Below are 27,946 nucleotides of genomic sequence, written 5' to 3' on the forward strand. Positions count from 1 at the left end.
AACATCAAAGCGGCCGCGAAAGTGATCACGCAGGCTGACAAATCGTGCGCGCGCCCGGCGCACATCCACTGTTCCCGATCCGCCTGCAGCCTTTGGGAGCACTTTCAAACACCCCTTACTAATTATCTCACATAGCATCGCTTACGCGATAGCTAGGCGAGACTTAAAGATTGCTTATAGATACTTTGAGGCTGGTTTTCCAAACATTAACTCTTTATATGAAGACTTCTCTTTAAACCAGTTAAAAAGGTGGCAGATTTAGCTTAGTAAAGGTTTTATAATAAAAGCATAAGTCAGCAGACTGGATTTTACATAAATGTTTATTGATGTCCAAATGTTCCACTGTCACCAATTTAGAACCTCAGCTTCTGGAAGAACCATTTATTTTTGCCAGTCTTGTATCTGTGAAGGAAAGAAAACTTAGTTAGCAATAGGTTACAATTAAACAGAATTAACCATGCATAAATGCCATGCAACGGTCTTGCCTCACAATTTAGGAGATTAAGAAATAGCCTGGTTTAAAAAAATATAAACCAGGGGCGCAAGCATGACAGTTCAGATACTGTCACAACCTAAAACTCAGTTTAACTATCCTGTCAACAGTGGATGGATTACAATTGTTCAAACGAAAGTCACCTGAAATAGGTTCACATGGTCTTTGGAAAGTGTCTGAAAGAAGCAGTACGCCCCTGGGGACCAAAAGTGGAGCAGTGCCCTCTACAGAATTTACTTGCAGCCCAACCTACTGAACCATCTTACTATTGACACTTCAGATCCTTGAATGGAGGTGAAGGCAAACCATCCTAGCCACGATCTATACCAAGGAAATGGATAATAGGACTGCAAATCTGCAGCCCGAGCCTAACCTCATGCAGACTCAACCACATTACTTGACAACTGCCTTGTAGCAAAAGGAATCACTTCCAAAGTAGCTAAATGTAGTCACTGCAAATGTGATTAGATTATGCTTTTTGTACTGCGAGTAGAGGAGTACTCATAATAAGCTTCCCTATCAAAACACTGAAGAAAACACCATAAGATGGAAATGACTAAGATTCTAGGTATCTTTGTGGCAAGTCTGTAAAACAAACTACAAGCCATTTCCCTGAAATTCAAGCAACAATGTAAGCACTTTAATAAAGCATGCTTGAAAGTTAGCCGTAAAAACAAATGCATGCCATATCCATAATTGTTTTAGTAAAGTGCCCTTGGGGCATTTATGGGCTTGTGACACTATCAAGTGCCAGACTCGCTAGATGCACTTCAAACGCAGTAGCTCTCGTGGAAGAAGCGCAATATCAAAAGATAGAGAACCTGGACAGTGGCTACCAGTGGATACAATGGTCTAGCTGCTGCTCATGCTGTTTGTAGCCCATAGCAGCAGCGGCTGCTTCTCACAGCCATGCATTTGCAATAGCTATGTTGCTGCAATGCAAAGAGCAAGGTGAACTTCTGGCAGCAACAAAGCACAACTAACATGAGGCAAACACTGCGTTAGTCAGGCAGTCTTCCATTTTAGGTCTCAGCTAGCGTTGCTGCGTCCATGCGTTGCTCGCTCTGCGAGACATTGTGGTAGAGGAGATTTCAGAAGGGGACTTGAAGCCCCGCCCATCATTTTCATTGGCTGGCGCCATCGTTTATACTATACAATGGCCTCCGATTGACAATGAGGCTTCTTTGTTACCACCTTGTCTCCTTCTGGGACAGCCAATACAGACTTAATCGTTTGCTTAACGGCTATTGTGAGGGTATCTAAAAGGAGGTGTGTAGTGACAGATCATGTTTCCGAAGTCTGTTTTTTTTTCTAAATGTGATTAGATCCGCCAGTGACATTACAAAACAGCACCGCGCACAGTCTACACCAAAATAAAATGTTCAAGCTACTTTATTTTTTCCTCACCCTGAATGTAATGTTTAGTTTAAACAGATTTCCGTGCTGAAAAACATACAGCAGCTCCCCCTTCGGCATCCAGAGCACAGGTGTGTACCATCTCCCCCCTCCCCCCCACCTCTGCCAGCCGTCGAGTCTCACTTCAACCAGTCACTGCTCAACACCAGACTCCAACCTTCCTTTGTGGTTTGAGGTCCAAAGACGCCCAGTCACACCCAAGGGGCTCCTTTCACTTGGCCTTGCTGTAGTGATGTGCTAACAGTAGAAAGGTGTGAGACCACCGTCACTGCAGATATTGGTGTGAGCCACTGCAGAAATAGGTGCGAGACCACCAGTACTTCAGAAATAGATGCGAGACCACCAGTACTTCAGAAATAGGTGCGAGACCACCAGTACTTCAGAAATAGGTGCGAGACCACCAGTACTTCAGAAATAGGTGCGAGACCACCAGTACTTCAGAAATAGGTGTGAGATCACCATCACTGCAGATATATAGAATAACCACGTGTTCGGTATACGAGAGTTTAAGCTATTGATATTGTAAATGACAATGCCATTTATTTAGGTTTTAAAAACGAAAACAAAAATGAAAGGCATAGTCATTGGCAATGTCAATAGCTCAAACTGGTGTAAATGCTACACCTATTGCATTGCAATGGCTTGTTAAAAACGTACCCGGCAAAGGGCACAAGCTACATAAAGTGAGGCACAGAGGCACCCTGCTGTACAAGGTCACAAACTCATTTCCCCTTGATAATTAAGGCACCAACTAAAGAAACTTTACATTCTTACCGTTCCTCAAATTTCACTTTGGCTTCACGTCTGGCTTTTCGTTTTAGTGCAGGGTCTCTGAATACATCCTTATTGACAATGGTTTTGTCAAGGGGAATATCAACAGAGTATCTGGAACAAACAAAATTGCAACTAAATATATTTGCAAGTAAGGAAATTTTAAGTTACAAAATCAAGCATTACAAAATTTAAAGTTTGTCACCCCTCAACCAGTTTCTTCAAACCAAGCATTTAAGACTCAATTTAAGTTTGATCAATTGTTTAGTTTTAAATTGATGCTAAATTTACACACACAACCTAAATATACAGAAAGGAACCTAAATATACAGAAAGGTTTTAAAAAATGGTTTTGCTTTAACACCGCCTTTTAATTTCCAGACCATCCATTAACTTTAGTGCAAAGATAGGTTAATTTATATGTGAGAACTTTCTCACAAGTATAAGTACCAAGGTCTATTACATGTACACAAACCTCAAATCCGATAAACAGAAGTTTTATCGCAAATCAATTGTTTACTCTTCTAGTGTGCAGTTGCTTCAAAGTGTGTTCATTTTGCACAAGGCCGTGATCACAAATTAATAGGGCTATTTAGTGAAATAAATACCTTTGGAGGGCAACTTTAACCTTCTCCCCAACTAGGAAGGAGTTTAGTTCTTTAAATCGCTTTACAATGCAGTAGGTTTGCGCCCTTACAACTTTCACAGTCGATTTTTATTTTTTACGTATTCAGTTTTTCCAACACCTACTGTTCCCTAAAATGATTTGCAAAAGTTTGTCAATTTGGGGTTAGCAAGGCCACAAGAGACAAACTTGGTAGTAAACTAACATATCAAATGCAACCCAAATGTTGTATAGTCTTTAACAGCACAAATGAGAACGTCATTTCACAAGCATAGAATCAGATAGAAAGTAAAGTTGGATGCAAGACCAGGAAATGTGAATCCCTCCAGGGAAAAGAGAAGATTAAGATTAAGGGGGGGGTGCGGGGGAGGGCGCGGTCGATAGTAGGTTTGTGACCAACTGCCTTGCAAAAGCTTTGGGGAGAGACTAAGACACAATGAAGGCCGATATTAGCAATCACTTGAACATAAAGCAGACTCAATGCGTGCTATAGGTTTGTACAAACGAAGCAGAGGTAGGGGAGAAGAACACTAACCATTTTTTAAGCATCCAGATTGTAGGGCTGCATATCATAGTACAGATAAAAATAATGCTTAAGACTGTGGTCTAAATATGGTTAAAATGTTGCTCCATTGGGTGTATATTATCTATACAGGCTATATTGTGGTCTCACAATATTTATGCCTTGATATTCCGATTCCATTACTGCTAAAGCCTAGTAGTAGTAAAGCGCTGTTGTGACCAGGAAGAGAGATTACTGTAGAATGAGAGGTGGTAGTAGCAGGAAGAACCCTGGTTTATAGAGCAGATGGTCAATGCTTTTGCCTACAAAGAAGAAACCCAGTTAGGGAAACCTCCTTTGGTCATCTTCCATGATAAAGGAAACTGCAGCATTACATTTACCAACAGAGACCTTGAAATCACTTTGCTCTCCTAGTTAGTTGAGATGGGTTTGAAACAAGAATGAACAATGGCTCAAAGGTTTAATGAAGATTCACTTCAATAGACAGGTGAGCCTAGAGACCAACAATCATAAAAGAGAAAACTAGAAGACCAGTGTTCTCCATACAACCCCTCAGGGGTCTGGAACTTCATCAGATTTGATCTGTCAGGACCCATCTGTTCAATGGTTTTGACTCATCACTTCAAGAAAAACTTTAATCACAAGTGACTCCGCAAATACATCTGTTCTCACTCACTCTGCAAACATACCAAGCAAAATGTACTTCCTGTCACCCCTTGCATCCCGTCCCTCCTCATGTACAATCCTCTATGGATTTCAAGGAAGGTTAGCACAATACCTATATAGAGCAACATTCTACAGGAAAGAACACTCAGTGTCTACTTTACATAACATCACTTTTCTGGGATGCAGATCAAATATAACATTTAAAATTATCTCCTACGTATTACACACATCAGCGTTTATTCCAATCCTCAACAGGGTCATGAAGCTTACTGCTAAACACTTGGGTATGGTATAGCCAAGAATACACACCTAACAAAACATAAGCAGAGAAGACCAAGAAACCCTAAATCTCTAGTCTGGTCAGTTCATTGAATTTAAGTTGGCAACTTTTGGTAGCAATTAAGACTTAATAGTCACCAAACGCAAGACATCCTGTACAACCCACATCTGCTGACTGCCAGAGAAACACACCCAATTGCCTATAACAATATGGTTAGCACCATTCTTGCACATATCTTGATTGCAATGGGCCAAAGCTCAGCATCCAAATGAGGCATCAGAATAAATTTCACATTACTACTAAACTTCTCCCCTTAACACTCAAACACTTAACTCACAATATGATTCTTCACCTCTAAAACAAAGATCCTCAACCATCAATACTGATCTTCACACCAAGTAAATGGGTTAATAGCACAGAGGCATAAAACTATAATACAATATTCATATAAAAAAAGTAATTAACACAAACACCCGAAAAGATACCAAAACACGTCATGTTACCTGTCAAGACTACACACACTCAGCAAATACTTTTTTTGTTTTAATGTCTGGCTAGAACGATATTCATAACAATATTTGCCAATATGAATACATACATAAGAGGAAATACAGCATAAAATTAAGCATTTGCAATGCAATAGGTCTCGCATTATTAAAGTTTGAGCTATTAGCATTGCTAAATAATGCAACACCAATAGCTCAAACTTTAATAATGCGAGACCTATTGCCTTGCAAATGCTTGTTTGAGAATGCGTGTTATATAACTTGGATTCTCAAAGTATGGCCCGTGGGTCACTTTTAGCCCTACTGACCTTAATATGCGGCCCCACTTTGAACAGCAGCACTGGGCTGCTGTTTACTTGACAGAGCGCAAAAATTAACTAGCAGCACTAAGATGTTCATCCTTCCAAGGTCGAAAAAATGAGCACAATTTATCTATCAAAACAAGCGGTCGTAAACACGCACTTTTCCACTTATTCGAACTTACTCGAACCAAGGCTGGCAGTAACTGCGCCTCGTTTACTGTCAGACTTGCTTGTCGTAAGCAAGGACTACAAGTACAAAGTGCTTATTTACGCACCACTTCCCGGTTTTCAAAACACATAATTAAACGGTATTGTCATTTACAATGCCATTAGCATAAACTCTGGCAAATGCGACACCTATTGCCTTGCAAATGCTTGTTACACTTATTCCTACTGCTCTCTTGCCCTCTCACGAACTGCTGCTGACATTTCTGTTCTGTCCATTCCCAGTGTAGAATGTCCATTCCTAGTGTTGCCTGTTCATTCCCTGTGCAGATTGTCCATTATGTCCTAGAGGAGCATGGACTGTCCATTTCCTGTGCAGACTGTCCGTTCCCAAGGCAGCCTGTCTATTCCCTGTGCAGACTGTCCATTAGGTCCTAGAGCAGCATGGACTGTCCATTCCCTGTGCAGACTGTCCATTCCCTGTGTAGAATGTCTTTGTAAAAGTAATTCCTTTAGTGCACATTATGGCGCCAGAAAGAAAAAAGATTAACCTTTCACCGAATCCATGTAGTAAAATGCTAAGTATTCTCTAGATTTGTGTAGAGCTCAGGGAGCCCCGACATATTTGCTTAACGTGTGTCAACCAGGAAATATTTGAAACACGACCCAGAGCAAGACAATCAGATATTACTACTCTGGTAAAGTAGGCTTCCGGATTTCTCCAAAATCTTAGCCACAGCAGTAGGTAGGTTGCAGTTTAATATGTCCTCCATAAAATCTAAGCATAGTAGAAGATGGTGGACGAAGACTGTGGTAGAGCCAGAAGTCTATGTAGAAACGTGTTTTCAACCTTTTGTGTACAGTTGGCATCATTGTATCTCCACACTCTAGCTCCATACGTACAGACAGAGGCACTTGCTCTTAACCACATCGCTGCTGCACATTTTCCCCTCCGGTGCTGAAGACTTCAGATTTACATCGTTTCATGACGAGCTCAGCTCGTCATCAGCACAGCTCCACTGTGCCTCATGACGAGCTGAGCTCGTCATGAGCATGGAAAGGGTTAAAGATGTGGACCACCTTAATCACTGGCTTGTACTGCAGTCTTAACAAAACGAAAGATTGATCCAACTGGCCTTTGAAATTGGAGAGCTCACATCCCATATGTCAAATTAAATCAAAGCAATACCTTATGGGAAGATAAGGGCAAGATGCAACTGTAGCGATGAACAGGATTAAAAAAAAATGTTAACAGGATATGAGGCAAGAATTTTTACAGAGAATTTATGATATTCGAGTGAACAGGAAACTAGAAATAGAACTGGGACAGTTAACAGGGAAAGTAGGCTAAATAAGAACAAACGAGATAAGGAGAAGTAAAAGAAAGTTTGACTGGTTACCAACAGTTGAACATCACAGATAATTTAAGCCAGAGTTATATTCCGAGAGACTGTGATAAAGATGGCGCCCACGAGGTCTATATAGTCAGTGGGATAGGAGTTAACCTTACATAAATAAGTACATACGGCGTTGAGGTACAATACAATGCAAGAGGCAAGTAATATTTGGCCCTGCGTCTAGAACATGAGGCGCACATGGTTCTATGACTACGTAGTAGGGGACATAGTAGGGTAATGAGATTTAGACATGGCGACTAGACACAAGACAAGAATCAGTTTTCTATGTTGGGGATCAAGGTGCCATGTCCGTTCCATTTTTGAGTTTCACGACATGCCATTAAAGATTGCAACCACGCTGGACACCTGGTTCCACTTAATACTACTATAGCGCGCTCGGGAGATGGTACTGGGGGGCTGAGCATTGACAACTGGCACAGCAATATTAATTAGGAGCAGGATGCTGACAAGGTGTTAGAATATGTGATGTAGATACGGCCCCTTTGGACACGTGATTACATTAGCACAAGGCTCAAATGTGGTTTAGCTTTGGTGAGTAAAAGACAGTGGAGAATGTGGAATGAGAGGTGGCATGTATATAGAGTGATAATGTACTCAATTTGGAATTACTTTTGTTGAGACATTGTTGCAAATTCTACGAACTCACTCGTTTGGATTATAATTTGCTTTTTTTCTATTCACAGAATTAGAGGATAACTAACAGATAACATACAGGTATTGTCAACACATGGGGCCTTTTTAGACAGCTGGTGACATGTTGGTAATTTGTGATGTGAATACGGTGTATTGATTTGGATATCAGTCTCATTATAGCTGTTCTTTACATGGTGTAGCTTCGCCAGCGGATTTAGTCATGAGCAAAATGCAAATATTTTTTGTAATGAAGTGGCAATCTGTATGTGACAACCGGGGATTAAATATGCAAGACTGTTCCTTTGAATTATTTTAAGTAATTGTAAACAGCATATTGTAAATACTATTCTCATATATATATATATCTGGTGCAAGAGTTTGGCATGGTCACTTTGTTGAATACAGTAATACACATTGGGCCCGATTCAGATGCAGTTAGGAAGGCCTCTTAACAGCATTTGCTCAGTAACATGCCTTTCCAACCAAAGGAGTATGATAAGAGTTAGGCGTTCGGCCAACTGAGTATGATGAGTTAGGCGTTCGGAATATCCCAATCGACCAGATAGCATTTTGAATGACCGAGCCATACAGAGCAGAATCGTACAGCTCTATGGGCTGCGTTTTCGAACAACTGAGTACGATGCTGGATTTGGACAGGCTTTCCAAATCATGCCGTCCAACTTGAATCGGCAGTCAGACTCCAACTTTGGGGCCCGTAGTGGGCCCCACTGCACTCTGAGCATTCCCAATCTGGCCTGTGGGGGTACCCATGGGTCCCCCCTTACCAGCTATGCACAGTGTGGCAGGCACCAGGGGGTGCCCGATATTCCCATGCCACCCCTTCTTCAAATGGGAGCCTAAGCATTCGGTCAGAACAAAAGCGCTCTTTGAAGTCCAACCAAATCGTATCTGGAAGCATCCGGATGCATGGTACTCGGTCGGTTGGACTCTCCCGATCCGGTTGGAAACCATTCCCATACCCATTCGGTCAGGAAGCTTTCCAAACCACATCACAATCGGGCCCATGGTCGTCACATGGTGATGACTCTGGCTGTACGACCAAAGTTTGGCCTGTATAATCAGACCCTCCAGGATTTCGCGATTTGCAAAAAATAAAAATCGCGAAATCTGCAGTTTTGCATTAATCTTGCAAAATGGCCAAAATTGTGTAACTGCATCACACACTCAAAAAAATTACCCAAACGTTCCGAGTAAAAATTCAACCTGAAAATTTAATTTAAGGTGACTTAGTTCAAAACACTGTCAATCGCATATGGATTTGCAGTATGGCACTCAATTAGTACCCAACTGATCTTCACTGGTAAAAAATCTTTCAGAAATGTTTGACTGCCCACATTCAAGAAACTGTAGCTCTGGTTCAAAACAGTGCCATACATGCTCAGATTTGAGGTTTTGCACAGACACTCACACCGACATAAAACAATACTGTGTAACTCAAACATGCACACCACCATATGACAATAATACATTGTGGTTCATGCTTTTATTTACCCATGGGAATGTTTCTTCTGTTTGTTTAGTTTTACATACAGGGCTTGTTAACTATGAAGCTTTAGGGCGCTTTACATAGAAGCAAGAAATACAATCAGATGAACACTGGGACGAAGTCATAGGAAGGAACGTGAGCCATGGATCAGAAGATTCCTGTTTGGGTTTGGAGAAACCTCTGAGACTAGGTGAGGGTCCTAAATTGCTTTGGATGAACTCATGGAAACTAGACCCCGCTCAGAGTGGTCTACTTAAAAAATGTCATTTAGAAATACAGCTCCTCCTACGAGGTTAGGACTGGAGCTGTGCTTCCGTAGAGCTGCAGACACTTTAAACATGCCTATTTCAAAGTGGAATACTCTGCTAAAACAGTTCCCACTGATTTCAGGCTGAAAATGAATGACTATAAGTAAAATAAAGTGCCGCAAAAATGCCGCTAAATTTCCATATTTGTGCCGCTAAATTTCCATTTTTGTGCTGCTAAATTTCCTTTTCCATGCCGCAATATCCTGGGGGGTCTGTATAATGGAGGTTTTCTGGATGAATTTTAGCCCCAACGTAGTTGTGGGGCTGGACGTTCATTTACAGTGAAACACGTGTTCACAAAAAGACAATAAAGACTCAAGCTTTTACAAGGACGGAAAACAATTGATTAGTTGCATTTATGTGTATAGGATTGTGCTTGAGGCTGTGGAACTGTTTCACTAAACCCCAGGGTTTACTTGGGGACGTTGGGTATCCCACCTTTTACAGCACTGTAGTGCATGGTTACATCCAGAGATACAGTGTGAACGGTCTACTGACTGCCTATAATCCTAAATTCACCCTCTATCAATATACCCTTCAAAGACCTATGCATCCAGCTATGGGGGAATAGTGCTGTTCTTCCTGGGTCGAGAATCCTTGCAGAAACAAGCACAACTGGCATATACACATTTATTAGTGGTGCGATCCCCATTGGGAAATACCTCCAAAAAATGCACCCCATGCATACACACACACACACACACAACACATCTGTTCACGGGTCAGATCCCAATGCAAGCCTTTAGACATTTGGTCCACGCATCTAACCTGAAATTTATTTTTTAGTCCATGAAAAGGAGAAGTCTATTAATGTACATGATAGTACTTAATGTTAGTGTTCAAGGAATGTGTGTAGTAATTATGTGAATGCGGAGAGATGACCCACGTAACCATGCTATGCATAAGAATGGCAAGTTAAGAAATGCTCCATTGCCACAAAGATTTTCCTTGGGCAACTGTCAGAGGGAGAAGTCTGGGATGATGCATGTTCCTTGCGTTCTTCTGTTACTTATCACCTGGAAGCTTGCATGTACATGCATGTGTGACTGTCTTGTCACACCCTTCGCTACACCTCATACTTCTGTTTAGTGACATAATGTATATATTGCTTCCACCACTTCGTTAAGCAACTCGCCCAACTCGTCCTTTACAGGCCAAACTACTAAAGCATTTTAATCCAGCACTCCAAATGGCAGGCATGTATCTGCTTTTTATAAATACAATCGGACCATATGAAAGCTTTTAAGGCTTCACAAAAAGTATGGTGGAAAGCACTACATAAATACAGTTACACCACCACATTAAATCACAGTACTTCTATCCCCTTTCATCAAGACACCAATACAATACTTCACACTTCTGACCAAATACCAATGCATGTAACAAACTTGGATTGACAATATTAAATGTTCAGTTATGATGATACCGTAAACATTCTACATGCTACAACTGAAGTACCAATACTGTTAACATCAACATGAAAAAACGAATCCAAACAGATTTGAGGGATTGAATGTTCCTTCAAAAGCTTTAATTAATTCACTGATGTCCCCAAATTTGAGACATTTGGTTATACGGCAACAGCTATGGATTACAATTTTAAGTCCAGAATTAGTTGGACCTCAACAGATCCAACTGCAAAGCAGTACTATGAAAAATAAAACATACAGAATATAGGTGAAATACACTCTTAAAGACATCCACTTTTACCAATTGATAGACTTAGAACCATCACCAAGCAAATAGAGGTATCAACTGCCCTACCTGGTTGGCATCAAGTGGTTGTAGTTGCAAACCTTTACGAAGGCCTTAATTTTAGATCGCTTAGCAATCTTCTTCTTGCCCATCGTGGCTGTTACTTTACGTGGATAACGATCAATGCCTGCCACCAGGGCATGACTGTAAGGTCTGTCTGATGTGCCATCATCAATGTTCTGAAAAAAAAAATTTGAAGTTACAAATGCTGACTGAAGAAGCTGAAGGTTATCTAGGAAAATGAAAACTGCAAAGAGGAGCGTTAAGGTGCATTTCAACTACATGCAGTTGAAAGGCACACAACTGACTGGTAGATGCACCAGTTGAGCAATCAAGGATAAACATTTGCAAACAGCACGTGTTTTAGTAAAATATATTACCTTCACTATGACCGCTTTACGTCCAGAGTATCGACCTGCCAGGACCAAGACGACCTTCCCGGGTTTCATAAATTTACCCATTTCTGTGGAAAACATAAATGCATGCAAGTGAGTTCGAAATCTTTTTGAACTAAAGATTGTATTGAGCCAAGTGATGACATACAATGAAGCTCACGTTTTCTGACCGTCCTCGTGAATGCAACCAATCCTATAAATAGTAGCTACCAGCAATCTCATATCAAATAATCCAGTGAATATTTAAGTCTTGAATATCCGAAATTATAATGAGTATGCGTCAAACGAAGTACGCGGAGGAAGCATGCATGCATACATGAACTAATTAGGAAGTCGCACATTAAAATTTGCTTACAAGTTACAGCATCCAGCAGAAGGTGCCTAACATCTGTCAGGAATGTATTATTTCTATAGACAACACGTCGGATCTATGGGAATTTTGCTACACGATAAGTGTGAGTATTTTACCTAAAACATAACACCAGAGTCAATAACTCGGGGATGCACATCCGACTCCCTTGTTAGGGTCACAATTAGACGGCTTCAGTGCCAACTAGAATGAATCCTTTAGAGACTCATTGGTAATACAAATTGTGTAGCCAAGCTAGCATTACAAAATCAACTGAATCAGGTGCATTCCCCAAAGCACAGCGTGGCTATGAACACCACCTTTTCAGTGCTAATGTGATTCAGAAGTGGGTGCCAGAGAACCTGTAAAATCGTAGAAAGAAGTATGCACATACAGAAAGGAAGAAAGTGCACTATGGACGGATAAAGATCACCAAAGTATAAGGGAGCACGCTTGTCTATTTGGCTCAATCAATGTACAGGATTCTGTACAGGAATTCTTAAATAAGGTGAGGGGCACTTGAGAGGACAAACTATCCACCTTTGGCAATCAGAAGGGTGCTTTAAAGTCTTAACAACACACGACAGCTTCCCTGAATAATACGATACTGTAAAGGAGTCGTGAACAACGAGGAACGTGCGGGAAATGAATGTTGCTACCGTTGAAATCGGAGCACACATATAATCTTTATCATAGACGACTTATTGCCACTGCCTTGTCAGCTGGATCGGGGAGGCATTCTGTGAAGTGGAGCTGGAGTACCATGGGGCACCAGGCCGCCAAGGAAACGGGGGGGAATTTCTCTGTGGCCCAGCACCTAATGCCCGCTAACGAAGAAAATAGATACTAGGACGCACCGTCCGTATCACAAAGCGTTCGCCTAGCCGCCTCTCCAGCCCTACTTGTAGGGTATCAAGAAGGATGGCAGCAGATTACCCACTATGACATTTCACTCACTTGGTCTAGCTCGATGGCCGCCCTGAAAAGAAAGGAAGTAGAAACAGGCACGGTCACCTTTGACACCGCCGTCTTGTAACGTCACCCCCTTCTTCCGGTAAATGGAACTATTGTATCGAGCTAGAAATGGGACAGCGCGTCTAACTTTCGGTGAAAAGGTCGCGCCATCTTGGAAAGTGGACTGATATATTAACTGTGGGCTTAACTTCACTAAAAATCTTATAAAGAAACTTTTTTCTATCCACTCACATTTTTTTACAACGTAGTAAGTAAAAATATGACTAAGACGTGTAAAGATACCAAGTCATTTAAGTATAATTTGTAATACTTTATTTTTAATAAACAAGGCATTTCGGCATGTTTATCACTGCAGTAGATTCCTTGATTCATCTTAGGTTAATAGTCCTCCCTCTCAGGTAAGTAGCTCTGACTTGGTCGGATAAAGCTCTCCACTGTGATCTTTACGTCATTTGTAAGAAATATACCATAATAGCAAAGCCAGCCCAGTCCTTACATTTTCCCAGGACAGAACGGCAGTGCCTTTTTATTGAGTAGTCATTACTCAAATAGTATTTTCACAGCCCTGATAAACGGCAGTAATTTTGCCGCCATTTGAAAACGCTGCAAGTCAGCGTTGTGAGGTTGTCCCCACTACTACTACTTCCGGTGCCCTGGTGATACGGCAACATAACAAGCGTTGAGCGATGTATGAAAAACAGGTTATTGTTAAACCGAGCTGCATATACTGGGTGTTTCTCTGTGCTGCTACTGCTTTCCTGCGTTATTTTATTTAACGGGACAAACAGGACAACAGAACAAATCCAGAAGCAAATGAATGGACGGGATGAGTTACTCACGCATAAAACTGGGAAACTTGAAATCTAAGTTTCCTTGCTGCCTCTTATAGCACCTGTTATTGTGCCATCACTGGTGTTCTATTAGCTCAATGACGTCAACGAGTTTAGTTACGGTCACAACTGGTTGCTTGTAGGATGCTATTCGGGCTCACTGCATCAGGTGCCTGTCGCATAATGCATCCGGGATAATCTTCTGTAATCAGCGTTTTGAATGACAATGTTTCACATGAAAAACATGCGTAAAAAGTTGGCGAGGTTGGGCAATTTTTCGGCTTATGGATAATTCAAAAACAATAATGATGATCAGTGACAATATTAATTATTCCCATACATTTGTAAATATTCGCAGGCCAAATTCCTTTTCAGCTTGGAGCAGGAAGTTTCCGATTTTGTCACACTGAGGCATGAATAGGCTATGATTTTTTCAAAGGTCTGGGGATCATGATCTTGAATGAAGATCGCTTCCATTGTGGAATGGAGCCTACCATAATTTCCATACTTAGGGACGGTAAAAATAGGCCAGGTTGCTGACATCAGCAGTCTGGGTACGAATGTCTTCAATACCTCACATGACACTGTTGTTATCATTTGAACTCATTACCCTTTTATGTCAGATGTCTTAGGGATGTACTGACAGATACAGTCTTGGATTTATCTCGCTCAGTAATTTAAAGTCAAGTCAAAAAAGCTTTATTTCGACCGTGTGGCCATAAAAGCACATAAAAAAAGACAATACAATACATTTTAGATAAAAAGAATAAACATTAGAATATGTCATCATAAAATGTGTGTACATAGTGCTATATTAAAAAATAGTACATATCTAATTTGTGCAAAATGTTCTAATTCATTCTTAAATGCGCTCCCTCACAGCAGCACTCGATACTAAGCTTGGATACAAGACAAAGATCAACAAAGGATATGTATTCTACCTTGAGTGCGGGAGGGGTTAAAGTAACGCATATTAGAACAAATAGCCAATTCATTAGTATATATAACTCCTAAAAAGCTTTTGACTTTATCTAATAGATATATGTAACAGTGTTAAAAAGCCGCGTTAAAACAGGTAATATAATACATTTAAAAAAAGAACCCGGAGGACGGAAAGTTGCAGTAACGATAATCATACAATTGATATGTGTAAACATGGCATAACAGCGTGTATAAAGGATGCAGGGAACTAGGGGCCAGATGTAGGTAATTCCTATTTACCGACTCTTAAATACCGAATTTTACCGATTCAGTATTTAAGAGTCGGTAAATAGGAAGGGGGGAGATGTAGGTAATTCGAATTTAAGAATTACCGAATCGGTAGGATTCGGTATTTACCGAATCGGTAAATACCTAATCCTGCAAGGGTGCAGGAGGTGTCACTTTGACACCCTCTAGCACCCCAATTCCGACTTGTGTGCCATGTGGCACACAGACATGCCCTAAATTCTGTATTTTACCACACAATAGGATTGTGTGGTAAAATACAGACTCTTAAGAGCCTGTGGCACTCTCAGGAGTGCCACCTACATGTGGATTTACCGAATCGGTAAATATACCGATTCAGTATTTTACCGATTCTGTAAATTTACCGATTCGGTAAATTTACAGAATCGGTAAAATATAGGCCCCCTACATCTGAAAACCCTAATACCGGTCGGTAACGGCTGAATTCGGCCGTTACCGACCGGTATTAGGGCTCCTACATCTGGCCCTAGGAGTTTTCAGAAATATATATATATATTTTAAATAGCTCTGCAAATGCACCACATCGAGTAAAGGAACCTAGAAACAGCGAACACAATAAGTGTGTCAGTTTCGTACTTGAGGAGCCTGTACACCTCTATATAGTGTCTGATCCCCCATGTTTCTGCACAGTTGTCTCACCCACTTAGACCTCGGCCTTTCATAGGCAGGGCAAAAGAAAAGGACATGCAATTCGGTTTCTTCAACTTGGTCACACCCTTGGCAATCAAGTTTATGGGCTCCCTGCCAATTGTTAGTAAATGCTCAGCGGGAGCACCCCGTGTCTGAATTGAAGAAAACGTTTATTTGCCAAAAGTGGTTGGATGTGATCAAGTGCCGATTCTAACCTATATTGCTGTAGATATCCAGAAACCTGGAGGTCAAGCAGCTTGGTTTGGTCCCCTGCCATAGTAAGGCCAGTTTGTGTTCTCTATGGGAGTCGAGTGGTGCCTTTCTGGAGATTGTGGGACAGGTCTCTTCTGGTGTTGTCCACATATTTGCCCTCCCTAGTGCCTGGCAAGAATTCCTGATATAAGCTAGCAAGGGGAGTTTCCCTACACCTAGAAGGCTCACAACATCCTTCAACTCCTCTTTATGGTCAGCTAGTTCAGGTGCACTACACAGGCGACGTCAGTATAGGAGGGGTCTAGAGGAGACTACATCTGCTATAGGGCCAATCCCTAAATCCATCCTTAGTGGTGTTAATGGGGTACTCATAGGGAGGCCCAGCAATTGCTTAAGGAATAGGTTCTCTGGCATGGATAGGGAAGTTGATGGGCAATGGCCTCATAATTCTGCCCCGTACATTGAAGCTCCCCTAGCCTGCGTTTTGTAGATTTCTGCTGCTGGATCTATCACTTTGCGGGTGCAATTTTTATAAACTTTTAAGATGCCACCAGTGGACTGAGTCAATTTTCGACTGGCTTTCTTTATTTGTGTCCCCCAGTCCATTTTTTCAGTGAGTGTGGTCCTTAGATAATCAAAAATGGACATCCTCTCTAGGGCCCTACCATCCAGTTGGGTATGTGGGCAATTTGTAGTATTAGCATGAAAAACCATGTACTTGGTTTTTTGTTGGTTGATCTCCGGTCCCCTCTTTCTGCAAAAAGAGCTGAATACCTCAAGAACCCTCTGCATACCCATGGGCGATTTGGAGAGTAGCAGCGTATTGTCCGCAAACATGAGTGCTGGAATTTTGCAGTTCGCCAGCCTCGGAGCATCAATGTCTTTCCCAGCTAACAGAGTTTCAATTAAGTTGTTTAGAAAAAGAGAGAACGGTGTCGGGCCAGGACACATCCCTGTCGCACCCCTTTCTCTACAGGGAAAGGCGCGGAAAGTTCTCAATTTTTACCGTATCTAATTCTCCCATAGTTGTCTTGGTGCAGGCGTTTCAGCTGGTAGCATAGGTAGTCTGGTACTCCCAAATAAAGAAGTATGCCCTATAACTGATCTAGCTGCACCAAGTCAAACGCGGATTTAAGATCCACAAATGTGAGATAGAGGCTGCCACCCTTTAAAACCACAATTTTCCACTGGATAAGTTGTAATCTGAAGATCTGGTCAATAGTGGAGGTCTTGGCCCTGAATCCTGCTTGTAAAGGTGTTAATACATTGTTCTCTTCTATCCAAGTTTGCAAGCGCCCCAGAAGTACGCAAGCAAACATTTTTTTGAGTGACATCTAGGAGGCTTATGGGGCGATAATTTGCTGGATTGAGTGCTGAGCCCTTTTAGGTCTCGGCTAGCGTAGGCTGCGCATGCGCAGTCTCGCTCGTGAGATCTTATGTCTCTAGTAGTGGGGACTTGAACCCGTCCCTCTTCTCCATTGGCTGGCCTCCTAAACGGCGGCCAGCCATTGGAGAAGAGGTCTTTCTGACGTTGTGTTTTCACTGTACCCCCCGTCCTTTTCGGATTGACGGGCGTGTTTTTTTCGTTTCTTTCTCTCCCCTAGAAAAACACGCCCCAGTCTGAAAAGGATGGGGCTTACAGCGAAAACACAACGTCATGGCGAGTGCTTGCTCCGTTCTTCCCGCAGCCCTGTCCCTTAGCACACCCACATCTAGAATACATCCAAGTTCAACCCTCTCTAAACAAGCCATCTACAAAGAAGACGAACTAGTGGATTTAGGTTGACGCCCATTGGCCATGAGCTGTACTACACTAAGCACCATCTTTCAATTGTATACTTCCATGTCAGACTGTGGAGATTGTTATAAAACTAAAATATATCTCTTTATTTTGTCAAGAAATATCAAGTAAAATATCAAAAAAATTAAAAACGTAAATTATGTAATAAAACATGATGTTTTATAGCAAATGGATCACGTCATAAATGCTTCTCTTTGGTAGATCATAGAGCCATCTCTTCCTTTTACGTTTTTGTTTCTGATTTCTCTTTCATACCTCACTACCTTTTTTCGAGAATATTGTTTTTGTTTGTTAGAAACGTTCTTCACTTTGTTATATTTTGCGGCTGGGTGAGGGGTGGGAAGGGCAGAGGCTGGTGAATATAGAGCACTCGTAGAGCTGAAGTGTCCTACCTCTATGTTCACAACTCTTTGCTGTAGTCTTGTATCTGCGTCTCGCGCGCTCCGGTTACTGTCAGCACTGTGTGTGAGCGGTTTACGAAACCGGAGAGAAATGGAGCCTGCGGGGCAGGGTAAGAGGGTCACAGGTTGCTGTGTAGGGGAAGGAATGTGGTTGTGAGAATGGGATGGTGGCATAGAATCTTAAGGTGTGGGCAATTGGAAGTACGCAAATTAATATGGGGGAGATCGATACGTTGCCAGGATGGGAAAGGCAAGGGAGTGGGTGTGGATGACGGGAAAGGGCGAGTCTATCGATCATGATAAATTTACATGGCAGGTGTGGCGGAGGTACACCGTCATGGGGTAAGAGACCACGCATCCGAGCGATAGGAGCAGTGTTAGGGTTGAGGGGGTGGAAGAGAGTGGAGGAATGTCGGTGGCAGGTGGAGTTAGAGTAATAGGGAGGAGGGGAGTACTGGGGTGTGGGGTGGAGGATAGGGCGGGTGACGCGGAATGGGAGAACAATCTAAGGAAAGGGAGAGTTGATCGGAATGCCTGAGTGAGAGACTGAACTATTTAAGGAATTAAATATGATTTGACTTCTTACACGGTCCGATTGTCCCGTTTAAGTGATTCCTGTGTGCATATGTAATAGCGGCTGAGCAAGAATGCCATGGGCCCTAATGCAAGAGACGAAAAGATGTCTAATAGTTCGTTAGCACTTCAGTGCTGTTTGAAAACAATTAATATCTATACATTTTAAACCTAGTTAAAGTTGGTGAACTTGGCTGGCAGACTCAATGCTAATGGCATTCTGTTTGTAAAGTAGACTCAAATTCAAGGAGCTATCTGCTGTACTATATTTAATCTCTAGTTTGTTAGGCGTAATTTCGACGCATCATCCCATCAGCACCATCATGTCATACTACCACTATTGACAGTACTTTGCATTGTCCTATCTATGCATGGATGTTCCGCTTTTTAGGTCTTGGCTAGCGTGACCAGCGTGTGTGTGGCTCTGTCTGTGTGCGAGTGGCTCTGTCTGTGTGTGTGTGGCTCTGTCTGTGTGTGTTTGGCTCTGTCTGTGTGTGTGGCTGTGTGTGTGTGGGTGGCTCTGTGTGTGTGTGGGTGGCTCTGTGTGTGGTTGTAAATGCAGGAATACATGTGTGTGGCTCTGTCTGTGTGTGAGTGGGTCTGTCTGTGTGTGTGGCTCTGTTTGTGTGTCTGTGGCTCTGTCTGTGTGGGTCTGTGTGTGTGTGTGTCTTTGTCTGTGTGTGTGTGTCTCTGTCTGTGTGTGTGGCTCTGTCTGTGTACGTGGCACTGTCTGTGTGTTTGTGGCTCTGTCAGTGTGTGTGTGTTGGGCTCTGTGTGTATGTTGGGCTCTGTGTGGGTAGCTTTTTTTGTAGGTGGGTCTGTGTGAGGGTGGCTCTGTGTGTGTGTAGGTGTGTCTGTGTGAGGGTGGCTCTGTGTGTGTGTGTAGGTGGCTCTGTGTGTTTGTGGGTGGCTATATGTTAATGACTAGGTGGCTCTGTGTGGATGGCTCTGTATGTGTGTGTGGGTGGCTGTGTGTGGGGCTCTGTGTGTGGGTGCAAATGCAATAGGTCTCGCATTTGCGAGAGATTAAGCTATTGGCATTGTAAATGACAATGCCATTTATTTATATGATTTAAAAACAAAAACATAAATAAAAATAATGTCATGAGCAGTGCCAATAGCTCTAACTTTAACAAAGCAGAGACCATTGCATTGTAAATGCTTGTTATAAATGGGGATAATTTCTGCTCCTGCCCAGGTGGGGGGCAACGCCATACCTTGTAAAATGGCATTTAATAATGACCATAGGTAGGGAGCCCAGACTGCGGGTTCGGAAATGAAATAGGTCACCAGGTATCATATCCAGCCCAGGTGCTTTTGCTGGAAGTAGATTACCCAATGGCACTGTGATCTCCTTCATTCTACAAGGGGGAGCATCTACATTTGTGGGGTTTGCATCTAAGGTGACTGATTCTACTCTGCACTCTTCCTCTGCGGGCCTTGAGTATAAAGATTTAAAACGAGTTCTCCAGACTTCTTCCCCTAAGTTTGGTCCTATAGCAGATTCTCCTTCGGATTTCCCTGTCTTAACTAAATTCCAGAAGGCTCTCATATCATGGTTATCTAATGCTTTTTTTATTGCTTCCCATTTATAATTTTCCCAGTTAATTTTTTCTCCAGTTATAATTTTTTTATATCGATCCCTGGCTTCCTTGATTCATGGCCCAACGTTCGTTCTGATAGAAGTTAAAAGGCTTGCTTAGCTATCTTACAAGGTTTATTATACCATCGGTGCCTTGGTTTAAAATTCTGCCTAGGCCTATTAAGATTAAAAAAGAATTATGCCAGTGCAGAGAACAGGTCCTGGTCGTTTTTTGCCCGTATCGATTGGGATGCTATTCTACTGCTAGTTGCAGATATTCAAAACGCAACTTCTAAGAAGGGGACAATTTGTTGGTAGAGAGAGGCCACTTTGTCCGGTGTTTGAGCAAGTTCCCCCAAGCTTACCCTCCTCCCTCTTTCGGCCAATACTAGGTTTGGGTTTGTGGATATGCTTGGGCGGTCTTTAGCAAAGGGGAGGGATATTTCTAGGACCAAATGATTATGATCACTCTCATGTCGGGAAACAACCTTAAAATAGATAACCCTATGCCATAGGCTGACATCTACCAAGGTGTAGTCTAATATTGATGCCTGTCCGGGTTTATTAAAAGTGAAGTTCCCGGGGCTGTCGGATGGGAATCGGCCATTACAAGCCCTTAGTGAGTGGCTAAGTGTAACTGCATTCATTTGTAATGCTCGAGGAGTCCATGCCCGTATTGGTTGAATGTTAGGTTCTGGAATTAACCATACCGAGTCCTCCTCACTTGTAATGCTAGTGGATAGGCCATTCAGGGGCTCAAATTGGCAATTGAAATCCCCTCCTATAATTACTCGGCAGTTCTACGGTATAGTGGGGAGAAATGAGGTGAGGAAATCGCGTGTGTGAGAGGAGTGTCTATAGCTTACTGCCCGTGAGTAGACATTAATTATATAAATCCTCATAGAGTTACCTGTCTTTGCTCGTGTGCATGGAGGCTCTGGGTCTAAAATCAGATTTGGTGTTAGAGATAGAGACAGAGCCCCGGCTCAGTTGGAGTTGGACTAGGGGCAAGAATCGGTGTTACACAGAGGCGTCTCTCAGTGCACTCGATTTCATTGGACACTGCTCCGATTGCCCGCTGAAGCATTTTATCAATTGCGGTCGGTTGAGCGGTTAAAAGTGCAGATGGGGCTTTCTGCCGGGTAACGGGCTCTTTTGCAGGGAGGGGTACGTTTACCCATGGCTACTTGTGAACCAATCCTCAACAGTGCATTACATTCTTAGTGGCTTTCAAGAATAAAGCAAGCAATGTGCGATTGTGGGTGTACTAACCTTGAAATTGCCTGCTGAGTTCTCACGTTCCCACAGTCAATTATCTTAATGCAGAGCCAAGGGGGATGGCCCAGCCCAGCCTCATCCGGTCTAGGACGGGCGCAGACGGACCCCGCCCTTGGCCCGGGTGCCGCCCGCACGCGTCCCACACTGCAGGATGGCAGCAGCGCTTATATTGGGGTTCCAGGCGCAGAAGTGACGTTGGTGCGCGGCTGCTGGGTAATGTAGTTTCCTGGGTCGAAGGAGCCGTTCCCCTCACGGCGATGAAAATGCCTGGGAAGATGTTCCCCTCATGGCGGTGTAAGAAGCTGCGAAGCTGTTCCACTCACGGCAGGTAAAAAGCGCGGCCACATGGGAACAACCTCGGAAATAGGTTCACCAAATCTGTTTTCATCATGACGTTAATGGACATACCACATTCCACCACAAAACGAAATTATATGCACTAGAGATCAATGTTCAACAAAAGTTCTATGACATCATCATCAATCTTCATGACGCCGTGACATGTGTAGCATGGGCTTTACTGTTTTTAATTAAATGTTAATACAACAGAGGCTTTGTGTGACAGGGGGGAGCAGGACGGACGTATATCTCGGTCTATGCCCCAATGACGTGTGAACAATACCCTCTCCCCTCTTTTCATGCAGCAACCAGAGAACTGGAGGCTCGCAGACACTGCCGTAGCGTTACCCGACCAGGAGAGAGAAGGGGAACACTGCTTCTTTAACTGGGTCGAGCTAGAACAGAGCCCGCCCCAAAGGTGACGCAGACGACGGAGTAAATACCGGAAGAAACATCACATCGGCGTGTGTTACACCCGGAGGTGGAGAAGGAGAGTGCAGAGGAAACGAAGGTGTGAGCGGAGGAGAAGAAGACAGCGTGGAGAGGGAGACGGTCGGAGAGGAGTCGGGAGCGGAGGCGACCCGCCGAACAGAGAAGCCAGGAGGCCAACGTCAAGGCGCATCGCCCAGCCACGCTTCAAGGGAAGCGTGGCTCTCCCAGGTACGTTCCCGTATCGTAGACTGGGCTGGTAGAAAGGGTTTTAAGCCACCCTGAGACCGCACTCGAGCGTTCCCCTGCACTCCCTGTCCCTCACACTTTTCGGGACTACGGAAAAGCATTTCTTTCTGCTAAAACTTGTGCACGCGTGTCAGACCTCACTCCCTTCGTTGACACTGTATAATATTAGAGCACTAGACTGAAGCAAGTCTATTTTCTTTTTTTTTTTTACTGTGGCGGCAACGACGGCCGTTCCGGCGCCTACATCCCCCAGAAGCACCCTGGAGAGAAGGAGAACAGGACTGGAGCTGTGGAAGGAGCGGCTCTCTTCGAGCGAGAAAGACGCTGAACCCCCTCTCCCCTATTATCGTTGTATAGTACGCCGAGGGCGTTTGCTTAAGCCAATAAAACCTGCACTACCATCTCCTCGTATTCCAGTGAGTCATTTCATTCCGCAACACTTTGCTTTATGATAACATGGTTATTGTCCATCAAAAGCATTGACGGACATGACAGGAGTTTAGGGCCAAGAAGTAATGCCTATCTTTACTAATATAGACCCCTCAGTTTTTCACAGGATTGCAAATTATATGTACTGAATTTTATGGCAAGGCACAAAAGCCAATATTATGCATATCTCTTTAATTGCAAACTCACAGCAGCAACTACAAAAGAATGAGGAATCTATTAACATTCTAATCTCTATTTAATTCCCTCTGTGGCTGCCATCTTCCTTCTTTATTGCTTCTCACAGTTCAGATAAGTTCACAATTTGAAATCTGTTCATTTAACGTATAAAAAGGCGCTGTAAGAGTGGTGTGCGCGTTCACTTATTGAGCAAGATTGTTTAACAATGCTGTAAAATAATTCTATATGCTAATTATGATCAGCTAGGTTTTTTATTTGTATGTGGATTCTTAATCTTATATCGCCTGTCCAGTGTTTCTAGTTAAAAATCGTGTGGTCTTAGAATATATTTCGGGGGAAATTCACTAGCATAGACTATGCAGAACTTTAGGTCCATAGTTTACAAAACACAAATTATTTTAAAAGGAATAGTTTTAAAGTTGCTTACCCGCGCGCATTTGACGTTGGAAGCTCCTGCACACTAATTATCTCCCAGGCCACTGTAGGAGCGTCGGGTGATGCGACGGCCATCTTAGATTGAGCTGAACAGGGAAGATTTGATTAGTCTTGAGCTAGCCATCTTTTGGAGTTGTATGAGAACAACGAGTTACTCAACCCTCCATACGTAAACAGCGCGGTCTGTATAACGACTGCGTCTTAACCACAAATTGCTTTACCACCCATGCCTTTTCCACGAATTATCGTGGTAAAGGCATGCATGGTAAAGGAGTATGCGTGGTTATGGTAACCACCCTACTCCCCACCGCCCTAAAGTACAAACTCCTCCCTTTCCCCAAACCGCCCTGAAGTGCAAATAACCCTACCTCCATGCTGTGTCCTCCCCATGCCCTAATGCCTAAAACCCTGTCCCAAATACTACTCCGCCCTCCTCTAAGCCCTGAAAATGTACCCGCCCTCCCACTGAGCCCTAAAAACGACCACCCTCCCCTAATCCCTAAAAAGGACTCCCATCCCCCTTCTTGAGCCCTAAAAACAACCCCTAGAAATACCCCAAACCCCCTGAAAACTACTACGAACGCCCACCCCTGAACACTACCACAAACCTCCCATCACCCCTGAAAACTGTGCCCAATCCCCACCAACCCTGATAACTACCCCGAACCCCCCTCCAACCATGAAAACTACCCTGAACCCCCGCACCACTGAAAACTACCCCGAACTCCCCCACCCCTAAAAACTACCCCGAACTCCCACCACACCTGAAAACTACCCCATACCCCACCACCCCTTAAAACTACCCCGAACCCACACCAACCCTGTACACTACCTGAGCCCCCACCACCCCTGAAAACTACCCCAACCCCCACCACCCCGAAGACTACCACAAACCACCACCACCCATTAAAACTACCCCCAACCTCCATCATCCCTTAAAACTACCCCAAAACCCCACCAACACATAAAACTATCCTGAACTCCCACCACCCCTGAAAACTACCACAACCCCAGACTCTGGCCCAGCTCCAGCTACCTCTCTGTGTCCACTTCCCTACGCCCATTCCGAACACTAGAGCGCAGTTACGCTTGCGGGCTTCCAGAACTCGTGGCTTTGGCCTCATAGTTCTGGATGTTTCCCATCTTTTAGGCATGAAAGAGAGGCTGAGAATAGGTTTTTTTGCAGCCAGTCAGTCAGTCAGGAGTGCATAGCTGTATTTGGGGTTCTCAGTTTGGATGAGAGGTGGTTATTGGTAGGAACTTGAGTTATTGTGAGAAGAATAGAGGTTTAGCTTGGTGCTTATAATTGATTTAGAATATGGAAGAAATGTTCCATAACATGTTCCATAAATGTTGAGGTCAGAGTACAGGAATGCGATGATAAGGCGGTCTTTGATTTGGCTACGCAGTTGGGGAAATAACTTGACGATTGTATAGACAAGTATGAAAGGGGGATTTGGGAAAAGAATACATGATGAGAAGTTTTGATCAGTGGAAGAGGTGGTAGGTGATGCCTCAGCTATTGGAAGTGGTAGAAAGGTTAGTCAGAAGAGAAAACACGTGTGTAAAGAGAAGGTCACTAAGGAGAAAGGGGCCATTAATCAGAAAGGCAATTCTAAGTCAACTCAGAGGGAGTTGTGTGGTCAGGCTATAAAGGCCGCTCAAGGTGATCACAAAGCTATTGTCTGTGATGAATCCTCCAGCAGTGCGGTGTGATAGAGAGCATCCTATCACCAAGGCTGCCAGGATTTCCAAGATGGTGTCCAGTGGTCCAATCCAGCAAGGGAGATCGAGCGGCCTAGTCTCTGGAGAGGAAGAGCAGAGGCACGGACAGGAGCTAAAAGGGAGCCGTTGGCTCAGGTGTGGGCCGTCGGGTGATTGGAGGTGCGGAGGAGGCGAAGCTACGACGGGAAGCTGCACGACGGGAGACAGAACACGTGGAGGAGAAGAGGAGATTCCAGTTGCCGAAGACCACGCGGAGGAGAACCGAGGGAGCGACGGAGCTGGTCCACGGGAGATTTCCCCAACAAACACCGCACTCGTATCCGGCTGTCCCTCCAAGCAACAGGACACCGCGATACCCATTGCTACGGTCACCGGGGACCGTAGCCCCAGGCAAGTGACGTGGGGAGAACGGTGGAGGAGGAGGTTGGAGGGCAAAGGATTGTGGGGTTTATGGCACAAATAGAGTTGTACACGCTGCATGCGGAATAACACATTTGTTTTTCCCTTCCCCTGTCCCTCACTACCCCTACTCTTCCTCCTACTTTAAACTTTACCACTGGTCTCAGTGAATCCCAGGTTATTGGTGACGGGAGCACGTATTAGAGCTTTAAGAATTTATACAGTTCGTGACGGTAGTGTTCCTCTGTTTGTTTTTTGGGAAACGTCGGTACGGGTTATCCTACGGAAAAAGTGACCGGGAGAGAGAGACTGAAGACATCTTTACCCACCACCGAAGACCGCGCCCTTCATCTTTTGTTATTTGCTGCCAAGTATTTTGCAACTGTTTAACTCTTTTGAAGCGTGAATAAAACGCCTAGTGTGATACTGTCATTGACTGTCTGATGCTTGCGATAGAGCTCCCTTAAGGAAAAGGTGTTGAACGCTTACAGTGGTGTCAGAAGTGGGATATCGTCATTTGATACAAAATGACACAACCAGTGACAGTGCAATATATGATAACGCAACTGGCAGAAGGTCAGAGACATTTACAATTAGTGTTTGAGCAACAAAATAAGAATGCACAAAAAGAAAGAGAGTCATTTCAAGAGACCATGAAAGAGCAAGCAATTCTGTTAACAAGTAACCAGAAAATACAAGATACAGCTATTCTACCTCTTACAGATGCAATTTCTAATGCCCGTGTTCACCCTATTATACTTGTTACAGAAATTTCAAGAAGGAGAAGATCCCGATTCTTCTTTACTAATTTTGAAAGGGTTGCTACCACCGCTACTTGGCCTGCAGAAAGGTGGGGACAATATGTAGCACCGTTATTGTCTGGGGAACTGTAGGCGGCATACGAAGCCGCTAACCCAGCGGGAGTAACTCCTTACACAGAGATAAAGAAGGCAATCTTAGAGAGATTAGGGTGTGACCAAGAGTATTATAGGGCACGCTTCCGTAAAGAGAAATGGGTTACAGGTGATAATCCCCAAGCGCTGTTTTACTGGGTCCGAGACTTGGGGAATAGGTGGCTTCAACCTCAGACTGCCACAATGGAGGAAGTCACGGAACAAGTTTTTCTGGAACAATATCTGGAGGCTTTACCTGCAAATACTAGAGCCTGGTTAAAACAACACCCTGGGTTAACGTCCCAATCTGCTATTGAACTAGCCTGTGCTTACCATAGGTCTCCAGATTTCAAGGCCCCTACTGGGAGAGCCCCTATTGTGTTCCCTAAAACTGCACCTCGAGCTCCCAATGATAGTGTAGAGAAATGCTCTTTTCCTAACACTAAGCCCACACCTAAACCCTTCCCAAACACTAACTCACCTGTTCAGATGGGACCCCAATGCTTTAGATGTGCGGAGTGGGGACATATATCATGCAACTGTCCCCTAAACAATGATGGCTCCGAACCAATGGAAGTGGGTTGGTCCCGAGGGCGGTCTTGGTCACTGGTTTATGTAGAAAGACATACAAGAAAACTATTAGATTAAATGGGAAACCTATTGAGACTTTACTGGACACAGGATGTCACCATACAGTAGTAGTGCAAGATTTAGTACCCCTGAACTCTCTATGCGAGGGAGAACCCGTTCTGGTTTCCTGTGTTCACGGAGACGTTAAGGAGTATCCTTTAGCAGAAGTCTTACTCAAAATAGATGGCTATCCCCAGGTCCGGAGGTTGGGGGTAGTCCCCAGACTCCCAGAAAATATTTTGTTGGGAACAGATCTTCCCCGATTTCATGACTATTTGATGGAAGCATCAGAGCAAGAAGCCAGAGCAGAGTGGCTACAAGAAGCTCAGTTTTCTAGCAAAAATATAGCTCAACCAAGAGACAGAGAACATAAGTCTAAGAATGAGAAAAGAAGGGACAAAGAGAAGTATGCCAGTGCATGCCAGTCTATTGCTTCATGTTTACTTTTTTCCCCAGAGCATGGAGATACTCCTGCACGAAGTTTCCGTGCAGCCCAGAAAGATGACAGCACCCTTACGAATGCCTGGAATCAAGTACAGGAGACTGACTCAGAGAAGGTAAGACCCTATTTTTACAT

General features: G+C 43.5%; 1 protein-coding gene across 2 annotated transcripts; it reads right to left on the minus strand.

Annotated features, from left to right (window-relative positions):
• Nucleotides 1-302: 302 nt before the first annotated feature.
• Nucleotides 303-13,175, minus strand: RPL27 (ribosomal protein L27). Of its 2 annotated transcripts, none has more exons than XM_086924059.1 (5): nucleotides 13,070-13,175; nucleotides 11,749-11,831; nucleotides 11,378-11,547; nucleotides 2,684-2,794; nucleotides 303-402 (listed from the first exon to the last, which is right to left on the minus strand). In XM_086924059.1, the coding sequence occupies exons 2-5, from the start codon at nucleotides 11,827-11,829 to the stop codon at nucleotides 354-356; spliced, it is 411 nt and encodes a 136-aa protein (XP_086780185.1). In that variant the 5' UTR covers nucleotides 11,830-11,831; nucleotides 13,070-13,175; the 3' UTR covers nucleotides 303-353. The 2 variants fall into 2 exon arrangements, with proteins under 2 accessions (XP_086780185.1, XP_086780186.1); XM_086924060.1 differs by having other exon boundaries at nucleotides 12,970-13,076.
• Between the last annotated feature and the right edge of the window lie 14,771 nt (nucleotides 13,176-27,946).

Source organism: Lissotriton vulgaris, chromosome 5 (assembly GCF_964263255.1).
Source record: "Lissotriton vulgaris chromosome 5, aLisVul1.2, whole genome shotgun sequence".
Taxonomy (NCBI): Eukaryota; Metazoa; Chordata; class Amphibia; order Caudata; family Salamandridae; genus Lissotriton; species Lissotriton vulgaris.

Bases quoted from the DNA above. Each gene is read 5' to 3' on its own strand.
- RPL27 (XM_086924059.1), bottom strand. From the start codon at position 11,829: ATGGGTAAATTTATGAAACCCGGGAAGGTCGTCTTGGTCCTGGCAGGT. The intron at 2,795-11,377 runs GTAGGGCAGTTG...TGTTTGTTCCAG, and splicing joins AACCACTTGATGCCAACCAG to ATACTCTGTTGATATTCCCC. The intron at 403-2,683 runs GTAAGAATGTAA...TTTCCTTCACAG, and splicing joins AAAGTGAAATTTGAGGAACG to ATACAAGACTGGCAAAAATA.